The 27,931-nt window shown below is 40.3% G+C and overlaps 1 protein-coding gene across 1 annotated transcript; it reads left to right on the top strand.

Annotated features, from left to right (window-relative positions):
- Window positions 1-212: 212 nt before the first annotated feature.
- LOC139639666 (phospholipid-transporting ATPase ABCA1-like) lies at window positions 213-20,624 on the top strand (the record flags this gene model as incomplete). Its single annotated transcript, XM_071513816.1, has 21 exons — window positions 213-314; window positions 1,590-1,782; window positions 3,186-3,280; window positions 3,830-3,862; window positions 4,680-4,785; window positions 4,894-4,968; window positions 6,044-6,210; window positions 7,355-7,532; window positions 9,590-9,705; window positions 11,159-11,303; window positions 11,967-12,090; window positions 13,042-13,171; window positions 14,267-14,393; window positions 14,534-14,596; window positions 15,812-15,918; window positions 16,673-16,814; window positions 17,048-17,182; window positions 17,795-17,898; window positions 18,602-18,694; window positions 18,843-19,092; window positions 20,050-20,624. Coding segments are annotated over 21 exons (3,022 nt in total), but the record flags the coding sequence as incomplete, so codon positions are not given.
- Between the last annotated feature and the right edge of the window lie 7,307 nt (window positions 20,625-27,931).

The following is a 27,931-nucleotide window of genomic DNA, read 5'->3' as shown; positions in this document are numbered from 1 at the left end:
GTCACTTTCTTAGAAGAGAAAATTATAAAAACAATAATATTATGTAACATTAATTCATCCGAGACCGATTCAAGACCGAGTCATATTAACCACGAGTCCGAGTCGAGACCAAGACCGTCAAAAATCGGTCTCTGGGCTGTAGCAGGGCTGTAGTACTACGAGGACTACAGCCCTGCTACAGTGTGTGTGTGTGTTTGTTTGTGTGTTTACAGTAACGATGCTCCTGGGAACCCGGCCATAGAGAATCTTCTGGAAGCTCTGCTGGACCGACCCGGCTTTGGCACCAAGTGCATGGAGAGAGAGGACAACGACACGTAAGACAAGTTCCCTCCAGGCTCTGTAAACACAAGCTCACCTACACACACACACACACACACACACACACACACAAGTGAATCAGAATCCCTTCCCAGAAGATAAAATAGACTATTCAGTGATACAAGCATCTATTCTGTGTTAGAAAATGGTTTATTATTGCTTATATCTTCCAAAAATCCTTTCTGCCCAGAGTCAAACTGAAATCTCTGCACCTTTTCCCTTGAGTGAAATATTCCCTGAGTGAAATATAGTCTGGATTTCTACTTAAACGGGTATTAAATAACCTTTGACCTCTATGGGCCCCTTGAGCTATGGTGGCCTTTGAGTAACATTTTCACAATAGAGACGAGTACGCTGGGATTAAGAGATTTAAATAAAAGTGTAAAGAGGTAATATATCACAATTCAAACCACTGCAGTAATAATACTGTTTTGTTATTTGCTTTTTGGTGTGAAAATGAAATGTCTTGTGACGCTGGTTGCTGAAAAGGCCAGCCGTTGGCATTTTGGATTTGGCATTACCTTCTACCCCTTTAAATGTAACATTACCATAAAAATGTAAATGGCACAGTTAAGTGTCAAAAAGGTTTTGGAAACATTTTGCACCCTGCCTGGCACCAGCAGATCCACATGGCTTTGAATATTAGCGCTAGTTGCAGTACACTTAATTTTTGGGCCAGATATTTAAACAGCAGGGTTCCTACGCAGGTCTGGAAAGTCTGGAAAAGTATTAAAAATGAACTTGATCATTTCCAGGTCTTGAATAGTTTGGGAATTTGAAAAAAATGTCTGGAAAAGTATGGAAAATGTTGCGGTTCAGGTCTGATACACACATAATTCTAGCTTTTATGTTGTTGTAGACCCACTTTGAGTCCACAGTTTTTGTTGATGTGAAGAATAATGTTCAGATAGAGGGACGCTCTTATTACCCAGCCGCTGTCAGCATGCATTATATCAAATACCCACCAAAATCAAATCCAGTCAAGAACATAGGGTCTGGGAAAAATATGGAATTTTAAAAATGGAAACCGTGTAGGAACCCTGCCAATCATCTCACATATTGTGATATTTGTCGCTGTGAAGAACAATCTTCATCTATACAGTGATATGACCTAGTTAGCAGGGGCAAGATGTCTATCTGCGTAAATCATATTGAACACCAGACAAAATCTTCAAAACAAATCAAGGTCTGGAAAAAGTATGGAATTTTTTAATTGAAAATGTGTAGGAACCCTGGAACAGCAATAAAAACTCTTCCAAAAAACTCTGCAGCACCGCTCAGTGTGAAGGCGAGCAGGACGGCCCGTACGCTCGGCCCCAGATCCCCTACTCCACCTGGCAGATGTTCAGCAGAGGGAACTGGAGCGCCGACAGGCCGTCGCCCGACTGTCAGTGCAGCACCGAGGAAATCCGCCGCATGCTCCCCGACTGCTCCCAGGGGGCCGGAGGACTGCCCCCCCCACAGGTCAGCCTCAAGTCAGGACAGAGTTTTGATTGATTGATTGATAATTTTTATTTCGAACATGGAAAAAAAACAGATAAAAACAAAACAAGAATAACAATAAGATGAAATAAACAATAAACCTATACAACAAACTCAATAAACAAATTCTCATAAACTAATAAACTAATGAACTAATAAACAAAATCTAACAAACAAACCTATATAACAAACTCAAACAAATTCTCATAAACAACACAAATTAAATATTACATGTTCGAAAAGGAGTAGGAAGAAGTATACTCTTATATTTTCCTACCAATTTCTCAACTACTCATCCATAAACTCATATATACAATGTATAAACAACTATCCCAATTCTATGTACAACCCAGTACAAAGAGTTATCAAGGAAACCAACAGGATCTCATAAAACACGAGCATTAAGCTAAATGACAAAATACAGAGGAAGGAAATGAAGTGAAAGGAATGGCTGGTAAGGTGGGAAGGGAGGCCGCTGGTGAATCATGCCTGTACACACACACACACACACACACACACACACACACACCCTTTGTACACACACACACACTGACTGTATGCAGGAAACCAGTTTACACACTCTAGTTCAAAGTGGAAATGAGTTTGGCTTGATTGTGGGCTTTAGGTGTTTGGTGGAATTTTAGGTGAATAACCATCATTTGATGTACAGTATATGGGATTAGGGGATAAGGATAAGGCTGGTGTTTTTTAATGCATCGCTTACCGTCAACAAATCCTATGAAAATAACAAAATCAGCAATGAATTTGTTTTGCCACCAAGTCTCGTCCATGTAGCCGGTGCCCAATGCAGCCATGTCCCAGCAGCCATAGAACTCCATTGTATTAAAAAAAACGATTAAAAATGCACCGGACCAGCCGACTTTTTCCTCAAACAACTTAATAAGCCGGCTGTAAACACTTTGCGATCTCAGGAAAGTAGTTCCGTAGCACAGAAAATAGTCCCCGGCATAATGAAGAATTTGTTCCCATTTGATTTGGTAATAACTGCAACAGCCTGACTTTTCGTGGTAACAGTTAGCGATTTTTAAAATGTAAACTATGTCTTTGTGAGCTGTAATTCAAGGTTTTCAGCTTACAGTTGGAGCCAATGACTTCCGGGTTGACGGTTAAAAACGGAACGTAGGAAGTCAGAAAGTAACGGGAGTAGAGCAAACACATTGTTGATTTTGTTATTTTCATAGGATTTGTTGACGGTAAGCAATGCATTAAAAAACACCAGCCTTATCCTTTTAATGTCAGATGACTGCACATGTTGACTGCATTTTTTCTAACATTTTCTTACGTTTGTGTGCATGACAGCATACGAATTGTTATATTTCTGTGTGTCTGTATCCAGTCCTGATGTTTTACCTTGATGTTTTCAGATCAAGCGGCTGACCGGAGACATCCTCCAAAACCTGACCAGTCGAAACATCTCCGACTACCTGGTGAAGACTTATCCTCAGATCCTCAAGAAAAGGTGCTTCACAAAACACAGTACAGTGCAACATGTCATCAGTTAGTATCGGGTTCAGTTTTGTTCTGTTTCGTTTTTGTTGGTAGTTTACTTTTGGTGTAGGTTACTGGACAATTTATAAAACCTATAAAAATCTTACACGCATCTCAAAGTTATCAAGGATAACGCAAAGTATCAGCTCAAACACATCACTGTTTATATATTATTTTTTTCAGCTTTTACAGTTTGGTTCCAAAATAAAATTGCCTTTGCATTGCATTTGACAAAAGTGACACCTGCTGTTGTGAAATTGTTACTATTTCAAATGTATTGCCAACCAAATACAAACATTTGTGAGAAATGAAATAGCTGTTTTTTTAAAATGTCACGTAATTTTGGAATGAATCCCTTGATATTTTGATGCTCAAACAGACTGATTTTTAAAGTCAGACCACAGTCTTCACTCCCAGTCAAAACACTGTTAGAGCTTTATCAGGCTCATATTAACCTGTTTGTGTTTCCTTTAGAAATATTCCCTCTAGATTCACTCTCTCCTCTCCCTGTCATTTACAGCCTGAAGACCAAGAAGTGGGTGAATGAATTCAGGTCGGTTTCAAGTTTGCTCTTCTGAGAGACAAGTGACAGACTGTTTCCATTAGTTCCCTACTTGTCATGGAATTTCTGGAATATCCTGGAAATTTCATCATGGAGGAATATTCCAGACTGGGAATATCATCTTAAAAAAAAAAGCATAAAATCCATCAATTTTCTCCAAACAGCTCCTGCAGCATAATCCAAGTGTTTTGTGGCCAAACGATTGAACCGTGGCTCCAAAAGTCCAACATTTAGAATAGAATAGAATAGAATGATCTTTATTGTCATTATACTCAGGTACTATGAAATTTCGCCTGGCTTCTCTCGGTGTAGTTAAAATAAAACAAATAAATAAAAGCAGTAGTAAAAGCAGTAATAGCAGCATAATGTTACGAAAGACTTGTGCAAGTACAACTTAAAAATAAAAGGCACTAGTTAAATTAAATTTACACATTTACAAATTTACAAAGGTTGAATGTTATAAATATTAATAAATACATGTAAAATCCTTGTTTATAAATTGTGTAGCAGTCTCTGAGGGTGGAGGTGTGTATGTCACAGTCTTTGATATGTGTGTGTGTGTGTGTGTGTGTCACAGTCCATCTTATTGTCCTGAACCGTTTACCTCATTATCTCCTATATCGTCCTCACTGATTATACACAGTTTAGTCTGAATGTTGTACGTCTGTCACACTGAATTCACTGATTTGGATTGACTTTACAATTAAAGTACATGACTGTTTCAACATTTCGAAATGAACCCTAATTGATTCTCTTGTAATATACACAAAAAAACAGCAGATTGTGCCTTTAACCTGTTGTGTTGCAGGTACGGTGGCTTCTCTCTCGGCGGCAGCGCGACCCAGACCGTGACCCAGGTCCACAACGTCCAGGACTCGGTCGCAGCAATCAGGACTCGTTACCGAGTCACACAGGTAGATTTTTGGTTTTCGGCTTGTTGTGCCAACTCTGCCGTCTGTGTGAATGTCCAGAATCTGTTCTGTGGTTCTGACTGTTTGCTGGTCTTGATCGGTTTCTCACAGAACAGCTCCCTGGATCACCTGCTGAACAGACTGCCGGATTTTCTAGGAGGACTGAACAGTCAAAACAATGTCAAGGTAAAACTGTGTGTTTGTGTTTCTTTTAACTCAACTGTTGGTGAAGAACTTTGCATTCCTGGCTCCATGTAGTAGTTAGTTGTGTTTCTCTTCTTGGTGGATAACTGGCCAATCGTAGATGATGTCAGTCCTTCAGAATCAAAGAGCGAGGGCTTCTTTCTAGAGCTGCCATTTTGCACCAAGAGACGCTCAACAATCATACAGGGAGAAATCCATCGGAGAAGAGGAGAGAGACCAATTTCTCCACCCACAGGAGCAGGAAAGAGACCAGAATGCAATGCAGCTACAGCTTGCGTCTCTGCAGATCTGTTGTTGGTAGCGTGTGAAATACAGCGGCCTCTTTAACCTTCCTCTTTAACTAGACAAACTTACTACTCTCTCTATCTACATGTATACAACACAGACAACCCCCTTCTCTGGGGGTCGTTGAAAGACATTCTTGGAAATGTAGGAAATCGCCAACTGAACTAGAAGTAGACAAGGCAGGTTGTGGGATTGTGGGTTCACCAAAAAAGTAAATCACAACACTTCATCACTAAATAACCTGGAATGCATGAACATCACAAACTGATGATATCTAACAAGTGGATCTAAGAGGATCTAAAGGTGGATTTGTCCTTTAAGACTCAGGTTGCAGTTTCTTAGGTGCTGGTTAGAGCTCGAATAATCATCCAAACAAAGCTGAAAGGCTTTTTAATTTGTGATTATCTTTGGAGAGGTAAGGCACACTTAATCGTATACTGGTTGACGGTGTCACCAGTGTGAGAGTGACTACTCAATACCAAGAAGTAACACCGCTTGATTCTGTGTTTCCTTTAGGGGGGTAAAAATATCTTTCTGTTTTACTTGATTTGATTCTTTTAATGCAATGCATTTTGCTTGTTCTTTTATATGAATTTTATCTTTTTCACTGTCTCGATGCTTTTAATGTTTTATGTAAAGCACTTTGAATTGCCTTGTTGCTGAAATGTGCTATATAAATAAACTTGCCTTGCCTTGCCTTGCCTTCGGACCCATTTAATTGCAGCTCTTTCTGTTTTAAATGCCGTGTCTCCCTTCCTCTCCCTGTGGTCAGGTGTGGTACAATAACAAAGGCTGGCACGCCATGGCGTCATTCGTCAACGTGATGAACAACGGTCTGCTGAGAGCGAGCCTGCCGCCGACAGAGAGGAGGAGACACGGCATCACCGCCTACAACCACCCGCTCAACCTCACCAAGGAACAGCTCTCCGAGATGGCCATGTGAGTTCTCTGCTCTGGGCTTCTGTGGGTGGATGAGGGTTGGTATGGGTGGATGAGGGTTGGTATGGGTGGGTGTGGGTGCTATTGCCCCAAATGTTGGTTATCAGGTAAAGTCAGGTCAGTCAGGGTGAGATACGTCACTCTAAATCTGTATGCTATCAAACTTCATCACCGTTGATGATACAACATAGTTTCCTACAAATCATGTCTGTTCTTCTTGAGGAGTATCTAATTAGTAAATGGAAGTAACAGTAACAGTTGCATTATTGATTTTTTATGCCATGAGGTAACCGAGGTAAACTGCGTCAATCCTCAAAACAAACATGGCATTGGACAGTGAGGAAGAAGAGCTCATGATATGACTTTTCATGATATGAAAAAAAGAAAGCGCTATACGAGACCATGTTTATATCTCTGTATTGCTTCATCGATGCATGTCATAACTCTTCACACAACCTCTCCTCAGTTTGGTCCATGTTTAGTAGTGGTTACTAGTATTGTAACTAAGCTCTGCGAAGGCAAAGTAGAGTGCGCACTTGTCCACTAAGACTGGAAATTTGGAGCTAGTGGACAGAGTAGTAGTAGTAGAGTAGCGGTTGGTTGCGGTCGACCAAATTGTTGCAGCTCCACAGACGCTGCAGATGTGGAATAATACAGAATTTGGACTTGTTTCCTATCTCATCCCCTCTATTTTTCTCTTCTCATATTTCATATATAAATGTAGCACACAGGAAGATCCACTGTTGCATGACTTTAATGCCTGACTGACTGATGTCAGTTTTCGTAACTCCTACAATAACAACTTAAAGATTACTTTTAAAATAACTTTTGCGTAACTCAGGATGGAAGAAAAGGAAAAGATCTAGACTATTTACAGAGTTTAAGAAAATCAAGTGACGCTTGATTCCAGTGGAAATCAAAAGAAATTTGTCAAGGAATTGCTGATCAACAGATTATGCAGAAAGCACTGTGGGCTACACAGAAGAAGGTAATCCATTAACTCATGGTCTCCAATGAAAAGTAGTGTTTTCTAGGATCAAGGTTGAGCTTTGTGCATTAAACTGGCTCAATATGTGTATTTTATGTGTGTGTGTGTGTGTGTGTGTGTGTGTGTGTGTGTGTGTGTTCCTCTCCCCTCCGTCAGGATGACCACGTCGGTGGATGTTCTGGTTTCTATCTGTGTGATCTTCGCCATGTCCTTCGTGCCGGCGAGCTTCGTCCTGTTTCTGATCGAGGAGCGAGTCAGCAAGGCCAAACACCTCCAGTTTGTCAGCGGAGTCAAACCCATCCTCTACTGGCTGGCCAACTTCACCTGGGACATGGTCAGTACTCTGGGGGAAGGGAAGATAAGGGAAAGGAAAGGAAAGGAAAGGAAAGGAAAGGAAAGGAAAGGAAAGGAGTCCATCTATCAGCCGCAGTACATCCTTAACTTGTCATATTGCCACATTCTCACCATGTGACAAGTGTTTCCGCTGAAGAAAAACTGAAATGCGAGAGAAGTTCTATCAATGTTGTTGTAATTCCTACTGGTCACCAATAGAGGTCAGTAAAGGTAATAGATTACTTTATGTCCCTTTAACAGGACAATACCAATGTCCTACCTTTCCTACTATGTTCACATCACATCCCTGCCCATCAGAATAATATTTGGATGTTTTATTGTTATTTTTCTTCACCGGAAACACAATCTGGCTCAGAATCTGGCAATGTGACAAGTAGGCAGTGGTGGAATGTAACTAAGTACATTTACTGAAGTACTGTACTTAAGTACAATTTAGAGGTACTTGTACTTTACTTGAGTATTTCCATTTCATGCTACTTTATACTTCTACTCCACTACATTTCAGAGGGAAATATTGTACTTTTTACTCCACTACCTTTATTTGACAGCTTTAGATACTAGTTACTTTGCAGATTTAGATTATTAATACAAATTATAAATCAACTAATAAATTATGATATATTTTTATAGGTTAAGCTACCCAGCAGTATATAAAGTAATTAAAATTAGCTCCACCTTTACCAGCTGCAACATTAAAGTGATGAACACATTAATGCATCAATAATTATAGTCCAATAACATGATATATATGATTCTGAAATGGGCCATTCTGCATAATGACTACTTTTACTTTTGCTACTTTAAGTATATTTTGATGCTAATACTTTTGTACTTTGACTTAAGTAACATTTTGAATGCAGGACTTTTACTTGTAACAAAGTATTTTTACACTGTGGTATTGCTACTTTTACTTCAGTCAAAGATCTGAATACTTCTTCCACCACAGCAAGTAGGTGAAGAAAAATAATCAAAATAAAGTTTAAAATGTCAGTGAGTTAATTTTATGGGTCATTACTATCAGGCGAGGTTGATTTGATGTGAAGGGTTACAGCTGCAGGGTGAGCTGTCTAAATAATACAGTTATTGTTTCAGTGTCTGATGTTTACTTGGCTGTGTGGTTGAGATGTTGCCTTTTGATGCAAAACAATTTTCAGAAAAATGTAATAATCTAATTTTATGTAATCTACTTTAAAGATAATCCACTTTCAATTCCATCTGTGATAATTTACTGCAACATTTAAGGCTGAGTTGGATTTCTCCCTTAAGCATTTTATTGCTTGTTGCACGGCTCTCATAATTCATAATTCATCTAGTTGGCTTTCATGGTATAAACAGCAGTGAGGGGGCAGCGCTGTAGTCAACTGGATTAAATTCAAATTCAATTATTTTGTGTTTGAGCGCTGCTAAGTCTAATTCTCTGGACCTCAATCTGCATTTGAAAGGATTCTCAGTGGAAAATCACATTTCACTCAGGTAAAACAGTTTTTGCAGACTAGGGATGGGAGGATATAAGATTTTATCTTTTATCTTGGTGAATTTCCATTATCGGGATAATCGTGAATATCCTCACCTGAGCGTGAATATCCCCAAAACAAGTTATTAATTTACTGTGCATTTACAACACATAACTAATTGAACCATGTGAATGCTTGGATATCAGGTTGATAGGTAGCTTCTTTTTATTAATGGATTTTTTCTCTCATTGTGGTTACCTGCTGGGTGTTGGCAAGAGTCTGAATCTGTCCTTGTTTGTTTTTCACTAAAAAGGATGTTCACAAAAAAAGATATGTGTCCTATGATGCAATAAAAATATTTGTTTCTTAACAAAATGTAAGGTAAAGTGATTCCAGTATGTTTTAGTGCCATTTTAAGAGTTTTTATCAGGATTCTATATAGATAATATCGTGAATCGCAATTATTTTGGCCAGGATAGTCGTGACATGAAATTTTCATATCGTCCCATGCCTATTCCGGACACATAGAAGTAAGATTTCCTGTGTTTTTTTCTGAGCTTTCCGCCGTCTCTGTCCCTCCCAGCTGAACTACACCGTCCCGGCCTCCATGGTGGTGCTGATCTTCATCTGTTTCCAGCAGCAGTCGTACGTCTCCGAGACAAACCTGCCTGCCCTCGTCCTGCTGCTGCTGCTCTACGGGTAAAGAGAGTGTAAACACAGTGGGTTTTTTTTTTTTTGAGTATTTTATTTTGGTTTTTCAAAAAGCATATAAAACATACAGCCACACAATGACAATACAAAAACATTCACAGTACATTACAGACGTCTCAGAAATAGATTAACAGACAAATGAGAGATCGGTTAGCCTTAACCACAGTAGAATGTTCTTTTACAACACTAGTGTGGTGAGAACAGAGAGACCATGCAGAAGATCATTCAGTCATGTGAGATGGGAGATTCTCCATGTAGTTGATAAAAGGTTCCCATATTTTACAGAAAAGATCTTATTCCATCTTATTCCTTAGTGAGTAGGTTCTCTTTTCCAGAGGTTTGCAGCTGTTCACTTCTGAGAGCCACAATCCAACTGGCAAAAGGGAGATCTGACTTCCATTTCATTGCAATACATTTTTTTGGCAATGGCCAGTCGGATTTCTGTAAGCTTGATGGAATAAGTATGTGTAAGATTAGAATTTGAGAGGTTGCCCAAAAGGCATATCTCAGGATCCATTGGAAAAGTGTAAACACAGTGTTGTCAGCCGGTCTCCTCCCTAGTACAACTGCAACAGGGAAAGAAGAGATTCCAGCAATACTTGCAGGTCTGAAAACGATGATTTATTAGCAAAAGTGTATTCTCAGAGCTTCAAATGTTGCTGGAGTTTCTTCTTTCCCAGTGTCTTCTGCTGTTTCCATGAACCTTGCTAGTGGGCGAATACAGTTTGTACCTTGAAGAGTGCATAAACACACTGTTTTCAGCCAGTTTTCAACCAGTACATGATGTTGAAAGATGCAAAAAAGTGGAAAAGTGTGCAGAAGTTTAGGCAGCCAATCAGGAGCCTGTTTGATACAGAGCCGTTGTTTTGCATTGACTTGATTGGCTCATGATCAGAGAGAGAGAGCACAGTCATATCTTTTATTATTTCTGCCTCTTCTGCACTTTCTTTTACATTATTGGCTGAGAACCTGCAAGTAAGCATTTCACTGCGTATGTGACATATAAACTTGAACTTATTAGTTTATCCACCAAAGACATATTTGACCGTTATTTGGCGCCTGGCGGGGGTTAATTTCCCGCGTGCTCGTGACATCATGACTTCGAATCTGGCTCTTGACCTTTCTCACATGCTGTTCCCTCTCTCATATTTTTGCCCCCCCCCCGCTGCATACTATATCTAATAAGAGCAGAAACGTCTTCAGAGAAAATCTTTAAAATGACCCTGTTAAGCACAGGATGCTTTCTATGATGGAATTAAATAAAGCCGGTAAAAGAAGTTTAACTCCATTTTAAGTTAATTTACAGTTATGAGGCATGAAGATTGGCTCATATTCTTCTGGATAAAGTCTCTTTTGTCCCGCTCTGCCTGTCGGATCGCGGCCCGTGACAGAAGCAGTGTGTCCGTCTTTGCTTATTGGATAACCTAGTCATCCGTTTCAGGTGGTCCATCACCCCTCTGATGTACCCAGCATCCTTTGTGTTCACCGTCCCCAGCACGGCCTACGTGTTTCTCACCTCCATCAACCTCTTCATCGGCATCAACGGCAGCATCGCCACCTTCGTCCTGGAGCTGTTCGTGGACGAGGTATGAACCGCTCCGCTCTGGAAAGTCTGGAAGAGTAGGGAAGGGAAATTTAATTTGATTATGTCCGGGTCTGAAATAGAAACGTTTGGGAATTGGGGAAAATTTAAAGAGTGAGTTTTGAAAGCCAGAAATCTCAGCACCTTGTAAAGTAATTAGGGCTGGGCAATATATCGATATTATATTGATATCGTGACATGAGACTAGATATCGTCTTAGATTTTGGATATCATAATATCGTGATATGGCATAAGTGTCTTTTCCTGGTTTTAAAGGCTGCATTACAGTAAAGTGATGTCATTTTCTGAACTTACCAGACTGTTCTAGCTCTTCTATTATTTGTCTTTACCCACTTAGTCATTATATCCACATTACTGATGATTATTTATCAAAAATCTCATTGTGTAAATATTTTGTGAAAGCACCAATAGTCATCCCTACAATATTGTCGCAATATCGATATTGAGGTATTTGGTCAAAAATATTGTGATATTTGATTTTGTCCATATCGCCCAGCCCTAAAAGTAATTATTGAGTCATTGGTATTGATCAACAACACTATCAACCCCCCCACAGATATATTATGGTCATTTTGTGCTAAGGGGCAAGAGTTTGTTATTTCCCCTTTAACCAGTCCACCAACTGTGTGTGATTTCCTCTTTCCAGCATCTGAACGAGGTGAACAGGATCCTGAAGAAAGTGTTCCTCATCTTCCCTCACTTCTGCCTGGGGCGAGGACTGATCGACATGGCCAAGAACCAGGCCATGGCCGACGCCTTCCAGAGGCTGGGTACGGACCGGCTGTGTGATACAAAACACGATGTGGGACGTTGAAATCAGCTCGGAAAAACATTTGACCACAGACACCGACAAATACTGATCATGGAAACCTTGTATCATGGAATAATGATGGAGAAGTTATAGAATTTGATTTGTGAAAATGTGTAGCAACTCACGAAAGATGATAAGGATCCTTGGTAGCATTATTTCAATGCATAAACGCATGGAAAAATATTGGAAGTAACGGAATTGTATCCAATTCCGGCCACTCGGTCACTCGTGTAATTTCCGGTGTTAAGAAGCTAGGTATCAAATTTCACAAATATCTATACACATTTAAGCATATAAAACACTAAGTTACGAACTTAGTCACAAACAAGAAGCTGGAAGCCTTAAATCCCACTTTGGGCGACAGTTACTTCATGTAGAGAATCAGTATCGGCTGAAAAATGGAAAAATAAGAGCTTTGAGTACAGAGCCTGCACTTCTTACAAGTATCTGTAACGTTGTGAAGGTACAGGAAGGGTTAATAAAGGGTTAATATCGAGTATATGAATACACCGACACGGACCAAAGTAAGTCTCCATTTGCAGGGACTGGAAGAAAATCAATTACATGTTAAGGTAAAAGCGATATTAAACTTTTAAAAAAAAGACAGATGGAGGATTGTTAATTTATGAGAAACTTCAGCGAAAACAGTACAGGATGAAATATATTGGTATTTGATTGTGATTTTTTGGTCATATGCTGTCCGGAATTGGATGCCCTGATGTTACAACAATAACACTCTAGAAGAACATAATCACAATATTCTGTTGTTACACCATTTTAAGTACATTATGCATTTCCATTAGTACCTGAATAGTGTTTTTGTGAACTTACAGTACTTTGCCATAGGTTAGTACACAGTGTATTTCCCTGGAATAAATCTTAAAGCTGTGTGTGGCTGTTCCTGCTCCAGGCACCAAGCCGGCCCTGGACCCGTTGCAGTGGGACTTTGTGGGGAAGAACCTGTTTGCGATGGCGGTCGAGGGTTTCGTCTTCTTCATCTTCACCATTCTGCTGCAGTACAAGTTCTTCATCCGCTGCAGGTACGGTCAAATCTGCTCAGCTCCTCCTCTTCTGCCTTTTCTCCCTGGCTCTGATTTCTTAGATGTGCCAACACGTTTTTAAAAAGTTACTCAAAACTTTCCTGTTTTCTAAAGCCTGGGAGTAGGTTTTGTATGCGTAGGTGTGTGTGTTTTTTTTTCTTTCTTGTGTGAATGTATATATTTGTGTATTTGTACAATTTGTACTGTTTTACTATGTTTAGGTTTTCTCTGTGTAGGAAATGTACTTTTAAAATAAACTTTTCCTTACTTACTTTTACTTAACCAGCACTTCTCTATCGTACATGATCATTCTAGGGAACAGGGATATTGTGTAACATCTATTGTCTGGGCACAGTGGCTTTGACCTTTGACCTCTTTACCATTGGTTGCTTATAATGTTGATGATGTTTACAAGCACTGGTTGGCTTGTAATTGGCAAGTGTGAACCTAATGCTATCCTTACTTACCTACTTTATCTTTCTTTCATTTCTTACATTGGATTTGCCTTGTGTGTGCAATGTGCTATATAAATAAAGTTTGCCTTGCCTTGCCTAAACAAACCAAATACAAAAATGCAACAAAATACATTTTTCCACTGTGGTTCAAACCAAAGCAAACCAACTGTAGGTGAGGTTTCACCCTAAATAATGAGTGAATGTTCCTGTTTCTTGGATAGATAGTCTACTCCAGTGATTCTCAACCTTTTTCATATCAAGGACCATAATTTAGTCCACATTGAGGCCAAGGACCCCAATTTAATGAGATTTTGTCTCTTGGACCCAAATCTGAGAATATTTTTATTGTTAGATATGATTTTGTCCAGAATTCCATGACTATCTGTATTGTAGGCAGAGAGATAACAGAGAAACTATGATCAAAACAGTCATTCTTCTACATTCTCTAATTGTGTTAACTTCTTGTAAATTAAATAATGCTGAAGTTTAACAATTCACCAATTTGCTGGGGACCCCCTGGAACCTCCTCAAGGACCCCTGGTGGTCCCCGGACCCCACGTTGAGAGACACAGGTCTACTCCACAGTAGTAAACTAAGTGATACAGGAGGTCAGTCTCTAGTCTTGTGTCCCTCCGTCCAGGCCGTGGTGGGCGGAGCCTGAGATGCCTCCTCTCGGTCCAGAGGACGAGGACGTGGCGAGGGAGAGGGAGAGGGTCAAAGGAGGCAAAGCCCAAGCCGACATCCTCACCATGATGGACCTCAGCAAGGTACAAGCAGCACACAAACTGGAATCGTAACAGTAAAGCTGGATTTGTTATAATATTTGTGTTAAAGATCCCCTGGCTGTCGGTGTAGCAGAGCGCTGTGTGTGTGTGTGTGTGTGTGTGTGTGTGTGTGTGTGTTTCAGGTGTATAAAGCGGGCAAGAAGCCGGCGGTGGATCGTCTCTGCCTTGGGATTCCCCGCGGCGAGGTGAGAGATTTACACGCCACATCCAACACTCTGCAGGACTTTATACTTACAGTAAACACCGACACACTGTCGGACATTTGTTCTGAGTCAATGTTGCTTTTGACAAAGTCACAAATCACTGCTGCGGGTCCGGAAACATCGTCACTCATCACAGTTTCATTGATAAATCACGTTTCCTCAAAAATGAGGTGAAATTTCAAGAGAAACCCGTCTGACTTCCACAGCTGCTTTATTCTAATTCATAACAGAACCAAAATATAGAATTTAATAATAATAATGATAAACTTTATTTGTATAGCACCTACTCTCATAAAAGAAATGCAGCTCAAAGTGCTTTACAACAAAGAAATTACATGCACCAAGTGCTTCACATAAAACTTGATAATAATAGTAAAAAATAAGATAAAGATGAGAATAGAATACATAGAATTCATCTTCACATGAAAATAGACATAGAATGAGCATAAAAACAGGGATAGAATGCCATAATTAATGTAAAATAAGATGGAGAATAAAACCCACTTGATAATAATAGTAAAAATAAGATAAAAATGAGGAATGCATAACATAACATGGAAAATAAAACCCACTGAACAATAATAATAATAAAAATAAAGTTAAAAAACAGAGTACATAGAATGCATAAAATCAAGTAAAATACAACATTTTAAAAGAAGTGCAGCAGTGCATAAGTGCGAAGCAAAGTGCAAAAAAAGAGTTTCAGGCCTGTATCAGGAAAGTCAGAGCTTGCTGAAGCTAACTGAATTGTTTTTTTGAAAATCATTTAAACGGAAAATTTAAAAAATGACTCAGACAATAATAATGGCGACTTAAACCTTAGTAACTACTACTACTACTACTACTGCTGCTGTGGAGGTTGAAAAGATCTCTGTTATATTTCACCTTGCCGTTGACTCGTTGTATGTATTGATATACTGTATGTGTATGTACAGATGTACTGTAGATATACTGTATGTGTATGTATAGATATACTGTATGTGTATGTATAGATATACTGTATGTGTATGTATAGATATACTGTATGTGTATGTATAGATATACTGTAGATGTACTGTATGTGTATGTATAGATATACTGTAGATATACTGTATGTGTATGTATAGATATACTGTAGATATACTGTATGTGTATGTATAGATGTACTGTAGATGTACTGTATGTGTAACATGGTGTTGCTGTTCCTCTGTCCTGCAGTGTTTTGGGCTGCTGGGGGTGAACGGGGCAGGGAAGACCTCGACGTTCCGCATGCTGACCGGAGACACTCCCATCACCTACGGCGAGGCTTTCCTCAACCAGCACAGGTACAAACATCCACACACTGCTGCAGTGACCGAGGTCAAACATAAACACTTCTTCGTGCTGCTTCGTTCCACAGATATTTACCTGCACATTGTGTGAGCATATTATCTATGAAGGAGATTTTCAATTAATATTTACACAGTATTAGGAATTTAAATGAATGTTTTCCAGGTGTCATTAATTTCAAAATCCAAGTGAAACATAATTCACATATGCTATTCAATGATGTTCAGCAATTAAATATCAGTGACCAGGGCCTCTAAACCTTTCCAGCAGCAGTAGTAGTAGCTGTAGTAGTAATAGTAATAATAATAGTACTAGTAGTAGCAGCAGTACTAGTAGCAGTAGCAATAGTAGTACAAGCAATAGTAATAGTAATTGAGTTGGCTGTTCGCTTATGAAACATTTAGATTAGCTAGTTACCTGGAGAAAGCCTGGGAGATGAGAAAAAAAGCTCTTTATCAAGATAAACTGTAAGTTTGTAGCAGTTCTTTTCAGTGTATTGTTCATTTGAAACCTATCATTTCAATTATGTTATTTGAAAGAATATAGTAGTACTTTATAATGTGGTTATTTATTTTATTTATTTTTTTGCTCTTACATGTATCACCGGAAGATGTATATTTTGTAAAATGATGGTGTCCTGTAATCCCATGTGGGATGGGCCAGATGTTTGGCATGACACAGAAATAAAAATAAACTAACTAACTAACTAATAGTAGTATTAGTAGTGAAGGTGTGTGTTGTGTGCCTCAGTGTGTTGACAGAGATGGAGCGGGTCCACCAGCTGATGGGTTACTGTCCCCAGTTTGACGCCATCAGCGACCTGCTGACGGGTCGGGAACACCTGGAGCTGTACGCCCGGCTGAGGGGGGTGCAGGAGGAGTCTGTGGCCAAGGTACCGCACAGGAAGACCACACTGAGAAACTTCAATACTGTAGAGTCGGCCTGTCTCATGTGAAGAGATGTGAATGCACAACCTCTACCTCCCATGTGGTTTTTGTATATTCAGCTGCTTACACCATCCTTGAAATGAATTTTGTGGTTTACCTGCCACTGTGGCAAGTGGACAAAAAAATACTGTTATTATGGTATTGATCGTATTAGACAGTAATCTGTGTTCTCCTCCAGGTGGCTCAATGGGGGGTGAAGAAGCTTGGCCTGACGCAGTACGCTGAGAGGGAGGCTGGAGGCTACAGCGGAGGCAACAAGAGGAAACTCTCCACCGCCATCTCGCTCATCGGGGCTCCGCCTGCTATATTCCTGGTGAGGATCAAACTCTGTCACCAAACAGCTGGCGAGCAACTGAGCTTGTTTCTCAACACCAAGTTTGAAACATTTACAATTCAGTGATACTTACAGTCACATAATGAAACATAGACACAACGTAGAAGACACTTGATACTGTTTTCAGTTATCACCAGTAGAATTACACTAGATTGTTGGATAACAGAGGAGAAACCAACTGAAACCATGGCACCGCTTGATATTCCAGCTCTCAACTCGCCCATTTGTGTCAACTAGAAATAGAAGCAGAGTGGGAGGTCTTTGTTTTTCCCCTCCTCTCTCTCTCTCCTTAGTGATACACTAAGGAGAAATTAAATGAAATTAAATTTTTATACAGAACTGCTCAAGCAAAAACTACATTTCCATGGAACTTGCATATTCTTTATTTATTATACATACTAAAAGAGGTTGCATGTTTTTGGCATGTACAGTCAAACAGTGCTCAGTTTTTGGTGTCTTTCTTTTGGCTGAATGGTTGGTTAGTAGGTAATATTAACTTTGAGTTGATCTGCACTGAATTTAGTTGAAATTCCCTTTCATAATGATCATTCATGTTCATCAGTAAACCTTAATTCCTTTATTTCTTGTCAGGATGAGCCCACCACTGGCATGGACCCAAAGGCCAAAAGGTTTCTGTGGAACTGCATCGTCAGCGTCACCAAGGAGGGGCGGGCTGTAGTCCTCACCTCCCACAGGTAGAGGAGATGAATAGTAAACGATCCACAGCTATCTTAAGTCTGTCAGGGATGAAGCAGTACTGGTACTGGACTAGTAGCCATGTATAATGCCGCTTTTCCACCGCATGGTAGCAGCTCAGCTCGACTCGACTCTACTCGCCTTTTTTGGTTTTCCATTGGGCAAGTACTAGGTACCAGGTACCATATTACCTGGTACCTGGTACTTTTTTTGGTAGCACCTCCATCGAGGTTCCAAGCGAGCTGAGGCGATGCCAAAAGGTGACGTGAAAACACTGCAGACTACTGATTGGTCCGAGAGAATCGTCATCGTGACACGGGACATATATGCTAACGTTAGCTACCAGGTTAGCTTACCCTCTTGCATCGCCTTGAGCAGCCAGAGAGCAGTCTTTGTCTTGCTGCCTTCAGCCTCTTCTGAAATAAAATCTGTTTCCTTGCTGTGACTAACAGCCACACACCGAGACTCAAGAACACGATCCCTACAACATATCACAGATCAAGTAAAAGTGAATAGTGTGATAAGGTGGATTTGTTTCCAAATGTAGGTTACTGTGACACAGTAAACTGTCTTGTCTTCAGCCCTAGTCTCTACTTAACTTGAACAAACTGTTAGCTAAACTGTTAACAAGCCAGTGATGTTTAGCTGACCAGATACTAACTAGTAACTGCTAATGTTTTTATCCTGTATCTGTACAATCAGTATGGAGGAGTGCGAGGCTCTCTGCACCAGAATGGCCATCATGGTCAACGGCAGGTTCCAGTGCCTTGGATCAGTGCAGCACCTCAAGAACAGGTAATACTCTCATCGCTAGCTTATACCGGCAAAGTCAGGCTGTGTGGAACAGCTGTTTAGAAAGTCAGTGGAAACGCATAGACTAATTACACTAAATAATTACACTTTGTTAAGTTTATACTGTTCCTTTCCATCCTTCATCTTTCAGGTTCGGTGACGGCTACACCATCATCCTTCGTCTGACGGACACGAAGCCCCGGCAGGACTCGTGTCCCGTCGACGCCTACATCAAGAGCTCCTTCCCCGGCGTGGAGCTGAAGGAGCGCCACCAGAACGTGCTGCAGTACCAGCTGCCCTCGCACGCCTGCTGCCTGGCTCGCGTCTTCGATGTGCTGGCCAACAACTACGAGGAGCTGGGCATCATCGACTTCTCCGTCTCACAGACCACTCTGGACCAGGTCAGGGCAAATAGGCAGCTGGAATTAAGTTATTTTGGTATCATATTAGCTTATACCTATTTCTGCGGTTGAATGGTCAGAGAGGCCGTCCTCCTGGTGCCTGTTATATAATGTAACTGTAGTCTGTAGTAATGTATAAGTGCCACAAGATGGCAGTATGCCACAAGACGGCTCGGCCGGTGGAAGTCTCTGGAGCGTGCCGTCGTCGATTACCGTAATTATCGGTAATGCATTGCAGTAACAAAAAAACGGCTACCTAACAAACCCCAACAGAAGCAGATCAGAAAACAAGGAGGCTTCGTGCTAAAATATGAGCAAATATACTTATCAAACATAAGGAATTAGAAATAAAGGCCTGTCTCTAATATAAGCCTGCTTCCAATAAAGGCCTGGTACCCTCTGGAGTTGAGGTAAATAAAGGCCCGGGCCAATATTAGAGGAAATACGGTAGTCACATAAGGTGGATTTGTTTCTAAATTGAAGTTACTGTGACACAGTAAACTGTCTTGTCTCAAGTTCTAGTCTCTACTTGAAAGCAGTTGAGATTAAAACTGTTGGTTTTTGGCTTTTTTAACTAGCTAACTAGCCAGCAGGCTAATTTAGCAAAGCAACCAACATTAATGTTAACATGCAACTGCTAGCTACTACTAACACTTTTACTAGATATGTCAGCTAGTGGGCTAATCAGCTGTGTTACCAACATAACAATGATGGTTGGAAATAAACCGTCAATTCAATTCTGTTGAGATGAAGTTGTACATTTAGAAACAGAATTAGCTGTTCACAGAGCAGAGGACCTCCAATATGGCCGCCAGAGGTTGTCTTACATCCTCCTAAAAACCCACTTTAGTATCACAAAAAAAAAATTGCCATGGTTGTATTATTGTAATGTAATAGTACACTGATAAAGCTAATATGATTTATACATGTGACACTGAACCCAGTTTATCCTTGTAGGTGTTTGTAAACTTTGCCAAGGAGCAGACGGACGACGACCAGCTCACAGACGTGATCGTCAGCAACGGGACAGTTCAGACCGTCCGAACCGCCCCGTCCCCCCGAACCGCCCCGCCCCCCCGAACCGCCCCGCCCCCCCTAACCGCCCCGCCCGCCACGCTACCGCAGCCGTCAATCGATCCACCTCGGCCAAGCAAGTCTCCGCAGTCCGGCAAATCATCTGACGGCAAACCGAAAGAGAGCAAATCGAAAAAGGCTAAATCGAATGAGGCCAAATCCAGTGAGGGCAAATCCAGAGACGGCAGGGCCAAGGGGGAGGCGGACAGCGGCATGGCGATGACCAGCAGGCCTCAGCCAGCGGAGAAGCCTCGGACACGCAGGGCGAGCATCAGCGGGTCTGACAGCAGCAACGGCGGTGTTCAGGGGGAATCCAGGAAGTCTGCAGTTAATGCGTCCAAACACAGCGGGGAAAGCTCCAGCAAGCATCCTGCCGCGCTCTTTATAGTCAGCAGAAACACAGAGGACAGCAGTGTGTGAAGTGGACTGATGCAACGTGAGCAGAGGATGGAAGATGAATGGACCAACTACAGAAGCTTTTCATCAGTCATCTTCAGGAGAATGTTGCTGGATGCTGGCAGCCACCTCAAGCAGAAGAGCAGGACAATCTTGATCTCACTGGCAGGACAATGGAAGAAAAAAAATCAAAAATCAAAGTGAAATTGAGTGGAGAGATAGTGGTATCTCCCTTTGCCTCCTCCGAAGAAAGAAAACAACAGCTTGCACTTCTTCAGTATGGGTTCGGTGCCTTGTTCACCCTCCAGTAGATCTGTAGCTTAATACCTTTACATGCTCATAAATCCTGTGTTTTGTCGTCTTTTTCTCTGTTTGTCTCATCAGTAGCCATGTCATGTGGACGTACAGTATATTTATTCTCCCAAGGCGCAATGTAAAAACAAAAGGTGGCGTCCCTCAGGGCTCAATCATCAGACCTCTCACAATCTCAACTTCTCCATTTTGCATAAAGCACTTTAAAGAAGGAAATGCTGCATACACCCTAACCTGTGATCATTACTGCTGGAGCTGTTTGGGTCAACAAAATTATCATATTAAGCAAACAGTAGCTCGTCACATGGATTTCATGTATGAGGAAGAATTTGAAGAGTTCTATTCCAAAACGGTATATCCAAATACGTGAAGTTCATTATTGAATATCTCTTAAATATTTAACGATGAACTCTATGTGTTATCATTTTGTCAATCAAGGACTTAAGTTGCCTATTATCCGTTAAAATGTACAATAGTAATTTATTTTATTTTGTGCAATCAATCATTTGGTCTTTTTCAATCGTCACTTTTCAAATGGTGGGAGTCTCATTTTGGATCAAAACCTGTCACTTCTGCTGCTAATTACAATCATTTTGGTCATTTGATAATGACATGAAGCCATGTTGTCTGTTTTCATTTCTCCATGTATGACATTTAGAGGCATGGAATCCAGTATACAGGGTTCAAAGGTCTGGGAAGTCTGGAAATTTAATTTGATAATTTCAAGGTATTGAAACATTTGGAAAATATGCGTTTATAAAATTATGGAGAAAAAAACTGTTTATTCCTGGTATACACAGGTATGACTACACATTGTTTGTAGTTGCAGACTGTCATTTCACAGTTTTGTAATTGCTGAGTGTAATGTGGACTAGTCATATTGCCCAGGAACTATCAACATACTTAATATTGAACACAATATTGAATCAGCCAAAATCTCCAAATCCAGTCCAAAAAAAGTCTTCAAGAAATACTGTATGGAATTCTGAAATGGAGAATTGGTATAAACCCTGAGTTTGGTCCGGACTCCACAACACTGCCTTCGGTCAATGGTTGTTTTTATATTCATTTTTTATCTGTTTTTAATTAGTCTCATGATCTCTGTGTTTTTTAACCAAAAAATGACATAGCTGACTGTATTTCCAAAGCAGGTTGTTGCTGCACTGTGATGCACTGTTACGTATTCAAAACAGATTGTTACGATAGTAATTATAGGCATGAGTCGAAAATGTCAGAAGGGTTTCATTCCAAAATGCTGTGTATACATAATACAGATAATTTTGGAACCTGAAATTAGTAATTCAGTATTTAAAAAGCTGAAAAATAAAAATATAAAAGCTGAAATGATTAATAACACTATAGTTTTTTTTAAATAAAATATTGGTAAGTCGGTTCAACTGGTGGATGTCTCATTTTGGAATGAAACTGTACTGCTGACTGGTCTTATGAGGTATTATGCTTGAACATGGGTACGTTTATTTATCTGTGCACATACTAAGAGATGCACATACTGAAAACATGTAATGTATAGAAAGTATAGAAGAAAACGGGTATATATCTGTTGTGAATGTTTCGCTCTGAAAGTCAATAAAAATATATTGTTGATATATCGTTTTCAACAAAGCTCAGTATACTGTCAGTGTAGTGTGTTTTTCGTGGCTCATGGCAGTGTGTGGGCGGTCAGCAGGCTCCTCTTGGACATGGTGAGGGTGGGTGGAGGTCTGGGAGCCGGGCGGAGAGGAGGGAGGCCGGTCTGTCTGTTCACACTCCATCCACCCACTGACATCACTGATACTGCTGCCCTGCTCACACATAAGACACAAATCACATTTACTGGAGTATTTTCTTTGCATTGAAGGCCTTTAGCTGACGCTGTTAGTGCAAGTGAAGGAGGGGATTCAGTGTGTTGCTCATTGACACATTAAAGGAGGGGTATCATGTGCTTTTTCAGCAATTTTATATAATTACCTGGTGTCTATAAAATACATTTGTTAAGTTTTTTTTTCAGTAAAAATAGTTTAGTTATAGCTTTAGCTATTCACTTCCCAGTGTTAAGCAGCTTCTTATGCTAATGAGCTACTGCTCTGATTGGCTGGCCATTCTGGAAGGCCTGCCCTCCTCTTAGCGCTGATTGGTCGATTTCAGACAGTCCAGCGTCTACATAGACACTGGAGCAACATCTGACTGACTTGTACAAGGGGGCGTGTTTTATAGTTGGTGACTCTGGGGAAACGGCATAGTAACATGATTCTGTTTTTTTACTGTGATTACTGCACACCTCCAAGTACCAAAATCACCATAAATACTAAGAATTGCCAAATACTAGGATACCCCCCCTTTAAAGAGGCATGAAGTTATCTTTGACCAAGTTTATCTTCCTGTGTTGGTGAGCAGTAGGAATTACAACAACATTGATGGAACTTCTCTCAATAAAGTCACATTTTCCCAACATAGAGGAGTAAGCTATTTAATTAGAGGAGAGATCCAACTGAAACATCCAGCGAAGAACTAATATATCACTATATTTATCACTATATTCCCCAAGGGGATCAGTAAAGTGCTATCGTAAGTCAATATAGAGTTTTGACACTGCAGTTGCTGGGTGTTTTTGTTCTAAAACAGAGTAAAGGCTGGAAAGTGAGTTTTGAAAGCCAGAAATCTCAGCAGCTGGCCAAGTAATCACTGAGTCATTGGTATTGATCAACTACCTTATCAACCCCCTACAGATATATTATGATCATTCTGTGCTGTGGATCAGGAAAGATTTAGCAAAAAGTGAAGTGAAAGTGAAAACATTCATGCTCAATTTTGTACCTACTGCAGTAAACACTGTGGTTCAACACATATGGGTTTTTGAATGTCAGTACCAATATTAATATTTTCAGACTCAACTCACAAATATTTTGTGGCGATATTCAGTATCTTTACATTTGACCATTTCATCCTACAATTCCAAGTGTTCAGTGTTTCCTCCAGAGTTTTCTTCTTGTCAGGGTGGAAAAGCCTCTGAAACATTTAGAGCATCATGGGACACTAAAACTCTCCACCTAGTCAATGGCAGGGAAACTCTGGGACACATTAGGCCTTTGAATGAAGACTTAATTATAAAAAATAAAAAAAAACTGAACAAATGAAATAAATGAATAAATAAAAATGTGCAAAGACACTAAAAGCCTTTGCATAAGGATTTTCCTTTTCTTACTATTATTATTGCTGTTTTATTGCATTTTATTTGTTGTTTTTTCATCTTGTTTCTTTTATTCTGTTGTTTTGTTTTTTTTATTTGTTTTTTTATTTAAAATGTCCTGTCAGGTTTTCCAGTCTGTTTTTCTGTATCTGTGGTCAGGAGGAACCTGCATCATATCAGAGGAGGACGATATCTGATATTTAATCAAAGGCCTATATTGGCAAATTGATGAATCAATCTCATCCTAATACAATGCTGATGTACTTTCCACATTCACCGTTTGTACGTCGAAATAAATGTTCAGAAAAACTCTGGACAAAACAGCCAAACATCCAGTCTACAGTCTCACTACCTGTCAGCCTGCGGTCCGGCTCTCCTGTCTGTCAGACTCCGCATCGTGTCAGCCGTCAGGAGAGGATGAGGAAGAGGATGAAGATGATGAGGAGGAGGAGGAGGAGGAGGGAGGAGCCTCCACGCTCCTTCATCACCCCCCCTCCTCTTCCTCCTCCTGCCCAGCCTCTCTGTCACCGCCTGCAGCAGAGCCTCCAGACTGGACAGGGAGATGTCCGGAAGACGAAACTCTGGAGACTTCTGCATCAGAGACAAGAAGACAGAGAGGAGGAGTCAGCTGACTGAACAGGGTCAGATTATTTCCTAAAAAAACACAGCAGCTGTAGTGGATGGCAGTACTTTTTATTTATTTATTTAATTTTATTTTTAAGTAGGAAGTAATTAGTTGCTCTACCTGAGTAGTAGAGAAATTAGAAATTCATTTGTTTAAAATTGTTTTTAATCTCCCAATTACTTACAGATGTTTCTTTATTCTTTCATTTTGCATTTCCAGTTTGACGCAGTGTAAATTCTTGGTGATGTTTTAAAAACAATTATATACCTCTGGTTTATGTAAAGTGTCTTTGAGGATCATGAAAAGCGCTATACAAATAAAATGTATTATTTCTTTATTTTATTGTATTTTTTTTTTATTGAGAAATGCTTTTTAAAGTTTGTACTTTAACTTACACCTGAGTCATTATTTACTCCTACTTCTGCTTGGGTAAGTTTTATTTTAGACATGAGAGGAATGACTACAATGACATTTACATTGCATTTACATAAAAGTCATTCTGGACTTTGCATTATTTGCAGTAATTACAACAAAATAGTAAATTCCTTGGAAAGTCCTAAATTACGCAACTAAAGAGCAACTAAACCCCAAACACATATTTGTGTAAAGCCTGACTATTGGCTTTGGCTGTTGGCTGATCTTGGTGCCGGGTGATGTCACCACCTGTTGTACTCTATGGAAGGTGACATCACCTGGCACCAAAGATCAGCCAATAGCAGACGGCCATTTCAGTATCATGCTTTTCACCTTTTAGATGTCAGGCGTTTACACAGGTTTGGGTTTGGGGTTTAGTTCCTCTTTAATGCCTGAAACAGAAATACTAGCTCTCCCTTTCCACCTCGACATCTTTAGTATCAGGGGCCGGATTCACCAAAGTGTTCTTAAGATAGATCTTAAGAAATGACATAAGAGGAAATTTTAGGAAGTTCTTAAGAAGGCTCTTAAGTGCAATTCCTCAATATTTTCTTAGTAACAGTCTCATTTCTTACGAATTTCTTTAATTTTGCAACTTAAGAACTTCTCAAAATAGGGCCTGAATTAATTCTGGTTAATAAACTTTAGGCTTACTGTCATTGAGGCTAGGAGACAAGGCTAGGAGGCTAGGAGACAAGGCTAGGAGGCTAGGAGACAAGGCTAGGAGGCTAGGAGACAAGGCTAGGAGGCAACCCAAAGTGCTTCCATCTACAAAACAATTGGGGAAAAACCTATTTAGGGCAACTAGAGCAAAGATTTAAACATTGGTTGCTGTTGGTAACTGTAAAATTTGCAGCTTATTTTCAACAGACATGAGACAGAGGCCTACCTGGCCCTACACCAAATAAAGCTTTACAATAAATGTTCATCTTAATGTTAGGTGTAGGGGAACCTATGAAGACTTTGAACTATAACCTACTTGTCTAAAATGTGTTTAAATATATGATATTAGAGGCTTACCTTTTCACTGTAGGAGTTTTAAGACAGGTGAAGGGCCGTCTTAAAGTTAAGAAAAAAATCAAGAACAAATTTGAGAACTTTCATTTCAAGAATACCATTTATTCGTACCATTTTTTCTTAGGAAGAAACATAAGAAGAAAGTTAAGAAAATATATAAGAACTGTTTTTGAGAATTTTTTCCTTTTTTAAACTAAAGTTAAGAAAAAAATGGCACTTGAGAATATTTTTTTTCTTAAGAGGGTTTTGTGAATCCGGCCCTAAATGTCTTTAATGATGAGAAAATTGGCACAGAAGTAGAATATGTTTTAGTGAAGTCCTTTTGTAGTTTTGCTTACACAGTTAGAGCTCAGTGGATCGTCTATCCACGGCCTGCTGCAGACCGACACGCCGCTTCCACTGGCTTCTGTTGTGATGTTTGGAGCGACTGTTGCATTGTGGTCAGATAGACGGATGGGAGGCAGAGGAGTGTGTGTCTTCAGACGCTCCAGACGCCCACCGATTGGTTCAGGTCGACATATAGGAGGCAGGACACACACAGGCTGCAGCTGTTCGGTTTCTGAGGCTCGATTCAAAACCAAGCCGGTGTGAGAATCTCTTGGTTTGTGTCTCAGTTGAGTTTGAGCTGAATCACTTGTGCTGCTGATTTCTGGTTTATCTTCATCTGGACAACTGCTGTCCTCTTCATCCTCCTCCTCCTCATCCTCCTCCTTGGCTGAGGCCAGGACAGGCATTAGATTGACACAGAGCCTCATTGTATTCCCTGATCTCTCACATGTAGAGACCACGGCTTTATTACTGGATCTACTGTCTGATGTGGAAACTTTACAACTCTGCTTTGACTTCACCGTGTTCCTCCTGGGAAAAGACTTCATCACTTCACCCAGGATCATCGGATGAGTTTCTGCTTCAGGTTCTTCCAGACGCATTTCCCCTGTTGTCTTCTTCTTCCCCATTCCAGCAGCTGTATATAAACGCCTTACAGACTGTCCTTTGAAACTTCCCAAACATCTCTCAAAAAGGACATTCAAATTTAAATCAAAATGCAGGCTGGTTTTGAAAAATAGTAATAATAAATCCAAATTGTAATCCACAAAGTTCTATTCCTTTAAAAACTTCCTTTCAGATGTATCGGACTGTAGAGTTCCCATCCTCCCAGCAGCAGTGAGACTGACTCAGAACAATAAAAACACTGTGTGTCAGGCCTATTAAACTGGCTGTTATGGCAACACACACACACACACACACACACACACACACACACACACACACACACACACAAACTGCAGCCAAACGTAATGAGTGGAAAACTGCATTGTTGTTTCACATTATATCAAAGCAATGATTATGCTTGAGCCAGTGAAGCCAGTGTGGGCTGCTGGTTATGAACATGACGGAGGAGGCAGAGGCTTTATTCTGCAGATATGACAGGCATTTCTTTGATGAAGGGTACCAAAGATGGTATATTGCGAAGATGAATCACTCAAAAATTAAAAAAAAAAAAAAAAAACACACTCCAGTCATACTGCATTTACATCGTATCAACACAGGCGGCAAGCAAGCACTGCAGCAAATCCATATTTTGTTTTTCAAGAAGTCTTTATCCAATATCAGGTGAATGCAGCAAATTCAGTGAGAGCGGACTCTGGTCCGACTGTGACACATGGAAATAGGGACAGAGTCATAGCTCTCGATTCTTCCCCTCTCTGTGTATGGTTGTGAGCCTCGTTCTGGTGCCGTGTAGGAGACAGTAGCTATTTTTGTTTGCTTGGTTCAGCCCACTGCCAAGCTAGCTGGGAGCTAGCTAGCTCAGA

Source organism: Centroberyx affinis, unplaced genomic scaffold, assembly GCF_046629955.1.
Source record: "Centroberyx affinis isolate AG114_WGS23_722 - 3 ecotype Tasmania unplaced genomic scaffold, CSIRO-AGI_Caff_v1 ptg007547l_1, whole genome shotgun sequence".
Taxonomy (NCBI): domain Eukaryota; kingdom Metazoa; phylum Chordata; class Actinopteri; order Beryciformes; family Berycidae; genus Centroberyx; species Centroberyx affinis.
The sequence above is the reverse complement of the archived record's forward strand: the minus strand, read 5'-3'. Positions and strand labels throughout refer to the sequence as shown.